This window comes from Gopherus flavomarginatus, chromosome 10, assembly GCF_025201925.1.
Source record: "Gopherus flavomarginatus isolate rGopFla2 chromosome 10, rGopFla2.mat.asm, whole genome shotgun sequence".
Taxonomy (NCBI): Eukaryota; Metazoa; Chordata; order Testudines; family Testudinidae; genus Gopherus; species Gopherus flavomarginatus.
The window spans coordinates 17,943,179-17,948,581 of NC_066626.1; the positions used below are offsets into that span (position 1 = coordinate 17,943,179).

Consider the following 5,403-nt stretch of genomic DNA (forward strand, 5'->3'; position numbering starts at 1 on the left):
GACACTCCCTTCCCTCCCCTCCCCCAAAATAAACTTTTGAGCAGTGCCAGAGCTGAACCTGCCATTAACTTTTCTGAAGGTTCTGAACCATCCACTTAACTTCTTCCCTCCCCCATTACGGCCCAGTTCTAACAGACACTGGAAAAAGCGGTATTAAATAACACCCAGGAAGAGTCTTCTTGTGTTATTCCTGGCACAGGATTAACAGAAGCAATGACGCCATTTTGCAACGAAGCTTGTTGTCATCAGATTTTTCTATCTAAAACCTCAACATATATTCCTTAGTCAGGCAAAAGTCTTGTTAGGATTGTTATGCTGGCAGACCAGGTGCCAGCTCTTGCCAAGCCTTTAGGCCTCAGCCTAGCACTGCTTTACACCAGCTGAGTCATCACCTCCCCAATGTCTGGGAAGCATTGACACCAGCTAGATAAGGAAAGTAACGCTGTGCCAGCTCGTTATTTGCATGTACTTCATTGGCGCTGCACTGGTTTATACTGGTGGAGGATCCATTATCATGAGATTACCACGGTTGTTTTTATTTAAAAGAAATAATTCAGTTGAGTCACGGTAGAAGAGTATTCTTTTCACATTCTCTTTGAGACCTGATTTAATTTCATTACTCTACACTTTAAATACCCCCTGGCATATTGGCCATTATGCACACAGGCCATAGCTGACATCTCAGAAAATCCAAAAGGACCAGTGTATTTTTGTCAGATGGGTTAGTATTCTGATTTAACCAGGACTGAAGCTGGGGGGCTTGGGGGAAAGTTTTCCCACCTTTTCAGGCTGCAATGAGTGACAAAGGTGCAAATCTGGTGATGCCAGTAGAGTCAGACCCATGTAAAACAGTGGTGTGAGAGTAAAATCAGCCTCCGGACTTTTGACCTAAAGGGAAGCAAAATAAAAAATGAGGTTATAGACGAAGTACATGGTCAAAGGCAAAGAAACAGCAAGTCACCTGTCTAAATTGTGCTGCAATGCAACCTGGCTACGGTCAGTACAGATGGGGCAATGTGGCGTCTTTATTATTATTGTGTACGCGGGAACGGGAGAAAGCAAGATCATTTTGAAAAAAATTCTAGTTTATTGTGGGAGGGGGGAGGGAAAGAAAACTTGCCATTTTAACTCAATAAGTAGCAAACTGTAAATAGTATTTTTATAGGCAATTATGTCTGACAACTCTCCAGGGGTCTTGGAACACATAATCACTATGATGTTGATGAGCACACTTGTCTTATGCCAGGAGACATTGTGAAATGAGTTAAGAGAACTATACAAATAGTTCTGCTCTATTCATGCATTGTATGATTAGCACTAATATATTTCTGCTGCAACTAACCTGAGTCTGTCTGAATGTATCAATAATTGTTTTGGGCTATTTAATGCAAAACATAAGTTACACTGACACTGGCAGACCAGGCGCCAGCTCATGCTAAGGACCCTAGGCCTCACTGAACACTAACAGATGCATAGCTGGAAAGCAGTCCAGCTCCCCTGTGTGTTAGCATTGTTAAAATAGCTGTTAGGTTAATACGAATGAGTTAAGTGTTTAGACATATGAAATGCTTGTAGGATGCTGTACGTATTGATCTCACTTATAACATCGGTAACCCATGACATAAAATTCTACTGACTGGTTGCATTGTAAACCCCTGTACCTGTAACACACCAAACAGGAAAGCAGCATTAATTGGTATAAAACTCTGGCTTGCTACAGAAGGTGTTTGGTCCTGCCCACAAGAGGATCCATTGAAACCAAATGAGCCATTGCGAAACATCAGAGGACAAAGACCTTGTTGATTGCTCCATGAAGAGGGGACCTGCACGGGAATTCATACCATCAACTTGAGCTCTAGGGGAAGAGAATTAAATTGCCTAATAAGAAGGAACTGTAGCATTATGTGACTTGGAACTTGGAAAGGACAATATTTCTAAGGCCTGGTCCACACTACGCAGTTAAACCGATTTTAACAGCGTTAAATCAATTTAACGCTGTACCCATCCACACTACAATGCACTTTATATCGATTTAAAGGGCTCTTTAAATTGATTTCTGTACTCCTCCCCAACGAGAGGAGTAATGCTAAAATCGATATTAACATATTGGTTTAGGGTTAGTGTGGCCGCAAATCGAAGTTATTGGCCTCCGGGCAGTATCCCACAGTGCACCACTGACCGTTCTGGACAGGTATCTGAACTCTGATGCACTAGCCAGGTATACAGGAAAAGCCCCGCGAACTTTTGAATTGCATTTCCTGTTTGGCCAGCGTGGAGCTCTCATCAGCACAGGTGACCACGCAGAGCTCATCAGCACAGGTAACAATGCAGTCTCCTGAGAATAGAAAAAGCACCAGCATGGACCGCACAAGAGGTACTGGATCTTATCGCTATATGAGGAGAGGATTCAGTGCTAACAGAACTCCGTTCCAAAAGACAAAATGAAAAAATATTTGAAAAAATTTCCAAGGCTATGATGGGAAAAGGCCACACCAGGGACGCAGTGCAGTGCAGAGTGAAAGTTAAGGAGCTCAGACAAGCCTACCAGAAAACCAAAGCAGCAAACGGAAGATCCGGGTCAGGGCCAAAAACATGCCGCTTCTACGCTGAGCTGCATGCAATTTTAGGGGGCTGCGCCACCACTACCCCCTCCTTGTCCGTGGATTCCGAGGTGGGGGTTATAATCTCAATCCTGGATGAGGATTCAGCGGAGGGGGAAGATGAGGAGGAGGAGGAGGAAGAGGAGGACGACCTTGCAGCGAGTACACAGCACTCCGTTAGCCCCAACAGCCAGGAGCTTTTTGTGACCCAGACGGAATTACCCTCCCAGCCCTCCCAAGCCACTAGCCCAGACAGTGAAGCCATGGAAGTGACCTCTGGTGAGTGTACCTTTGTAAATATAAAACATGGTTTAAAAGCAAGTGTTTTTTAATGATTGATTTGCCATGAGGGCTTGGGATGCATTCACAGCCAGTAAAGTTACTGGAAAAGTTTGTTAACATGTCTGGGGATGGAGCGGAAATCCTCCAGGGACATCTCCATGAAGCGCTCCTGGAGGTACTCCAAAAGCCTTTGCAGAAGGTTTCTGGGCAAGGCAGCCTTGTTCCATCCACCATGGTAGGACACTTTACCACGCCATGCATGTAGCAAGTAATCGGGTATCATTGCATGACAAAGCCTAGCTGCGTATGGTCCCGATGATTGCAGGCATTCAAGAAACATCCATTCTTTATCTCACTCTGTTATCCTCAGCAGAGTGATATCGTTCATGGTAACCTGGTTGAAATTAAGGAATTTAATTAAGGGGACAGAGAGATGGCCATTTTCCTACTGGGCTGTTGCTTAAAAGAAAGCCTTCCTTGCACGTAGCAAAGTGGGGGGAGGGGTGGGGTAATGGTGCTGAGCTTTTTAGCGTTTGGCCAGCGGGAATCTTCCCAGCTACCAGCCACGCAGTGGCGGGGGGGGGGAGAAAGGGGGGTGATTAGCAGTGATCTTCCATGATACCAGCCATGCGGTGGGGGGAGGAGTAAAGCAATCCTAGAGAATTGGATTGGGGAGGGGAGGGGTTGGTGTCTGCTGCTGCTTGTTAACAGGAAAGAAGCAGGGCACTGTGTATATGAAGGCTGGAGAAGCTGTGGCTTACCATGACCGCATGAAAGCTGAATTGTGATGCCCAGACCTGCGTCTGTGAGATCTGTAACACCAGAGCCGCAGGCACTCAATATTAAAAGTTTCCAAATGCGACCTTGTAGTGAAATCACATGTGCTATGTAAGGTGAATAGTGTTGTTCACTGTGAAAGAGTATAACCATTGTTCTGTAAAATGTATCTTTTTAAATCCTTCTCTCCCTATTTTCCCTCCCTCATGCAGCTGCACATTTTTCAAGCCTCCCTACTCCATCCCGAAGGCTAGCTCAGATAAGGCGGAGGAAGAAGAGGACGCAAGATGAAATGTTCTCTGAAATCATGGAAGTAACCCGCAATGAAAGAGCTCATCTGAAGGAGTGGAAGGACATGGTAGCAAAGTACAGGAAAGATGCCAGTGAACGTGAGGACAGGAGGGACCAATGTGAGGATAGGAGAGACGTTCAAGATGAGAGGTGGTGGCAGGAAGATCAGAGGTGTAGGCAGGAAGATCAGTGGTGGCGGGATGCAACGCTGGAGCTGCTGTGTGATCAAACTGACATCCTCCGACGTCTGGTGGATCTTCAGGAAGAGCAGCGGGGTCATAGAGTGCCGCTGCAGCCCATGTTTAATCACCCTCAGTACTCACCATGTTCCATATCTTCCTCACCCAGACGTGTAAGAACGCGTGGGGGAAGGCTTTGTGCACCCGCCCACTCCACCCCCGTGGACAGTCCAATCAAAAGGCTTTCATTACATTGAAATGTGCTTAATGGCCTTTTCCTTCCCTCCTATCCTCCTCCCAAACCACACCCAGGATACCTTGTTAATTCTCTTCCTCTTTTTATAATTACATGCTTTTTAAACGATAGTGACTTTATTTCCTTAAGCAAGCTGTAATCGAAGGGGGAGGGTGGGTTGCTTACAGGGAATGACTTTTAATAAAGAATACATGCTTTTTAAACAATAGTGACTTTATTTCCTTAAGCAAGCTGTAATCAAAGGGGGAGGGTGGATTGCTTGCAGGGAAGGAGTCAATAAAGCGGGGGAGGTTCATGAAGGGGAAACAAACAAAGCAGTCACACCGTACCCTGGCCCGTGATGAAACTCGTTTTCAAGGCTTCTCTGATGCGCACCGCTTCCTGCCCCTGGTGTCTGGCTGCGCGTAATCAGGGGCCAGGTGATTTGCCTCAGCCTCCCACCCTGCCATGAAGGTCTCCCCCTTACTTTCACAGAGATTGTGGAGCACACAGCAAGCAGCAATAACAAAGGGGACATTGGTTTGGCTGAGGTCTGAGCGAGTCAGTAATGTGCGCCAGCGCGCATTTAAACGGCCAAATGCACATTCTACCACCATCCTGCACTTGCTCAGCCTGTAGTTGAACAGCTCCTGACTACTGTCCAGGTTGCCTGTGTATGGCTTCATGAGCCATGGCATCAAGAGGTAGGCTGGGTCACCCAGGATAACGACAGGCATTTCAACATCCCCAACTGTTATTTTCTGGTCCGGGAAGTAAGTCCTTTGCTGCAGCCGTTTAAACAGAGCAGTGCTTCTGAAGACGCGAGCGTCATGAACCCTTCCTGGCCATCCCACGTGGATGTTGGTGAAACGTCCCTTGTGATCCACCAGTGCTTGCAGCACCATTGAAAAGTACCCCTTGCGGTTTATGTACTGGGTGCCCTGGTGCTCCGGTGCCAAGATAGGGATATGGGTTCCATCTATCGCCCCTCACAGTTAGGGAATCCCATTGCAGCAAAGCCATCCACTATGACCTGCAC

At 46.6% G+C, this 5,403-nt stretch overlaps 1 protein-coding gene across 1 annotated transcript; it reads left to right on the forward strand.

The window, feature by feature from the left end:
• Positions 1 to 2,335: 2,335 nt before the first annotated feature.
• LOC127030155 (uncharacterized) lies at positions 2,336 to 4,528 on the forward strand. The gene is made up of 2 exons (XM_050916205.1): positions 2,336 to 2,879; positions 3,872 to 4,528. Exons 1-2 carry the CDS (start codon positions 2,474 to 2,476, stop codon positions 4,384 to 4,386), a joined length of 921 nt encoding a protein of 306 aa, XP_050772162.1. The 5' UTR covers positions 2,336 to 2,473; the 3' UTR covers positions 4,387 to 4,528.
• The last annotated feature ends 875 nt before the right edge of the window (positions 4,529 to 5,403 follow it).

What these genes read in the sequence shown, in the direction of transcription:
- LOC127030155 (XM_050916205.1), top strand. Translation starts at nt 2,474, where the DNA reads ATGATGGGAAAAGGCCACACCAGGGACGCAGTGCAGTGCAGAGTGAAA. An exon ending in AGCCATGGAAGTGACCTCTG is followed by an intron (nt 2,880 to 3,871) that starts GTGAGTGTACCT and finishes TCCCTCATGCAG; the next exon opens with CTGCACATTTTTCAAGCCTC.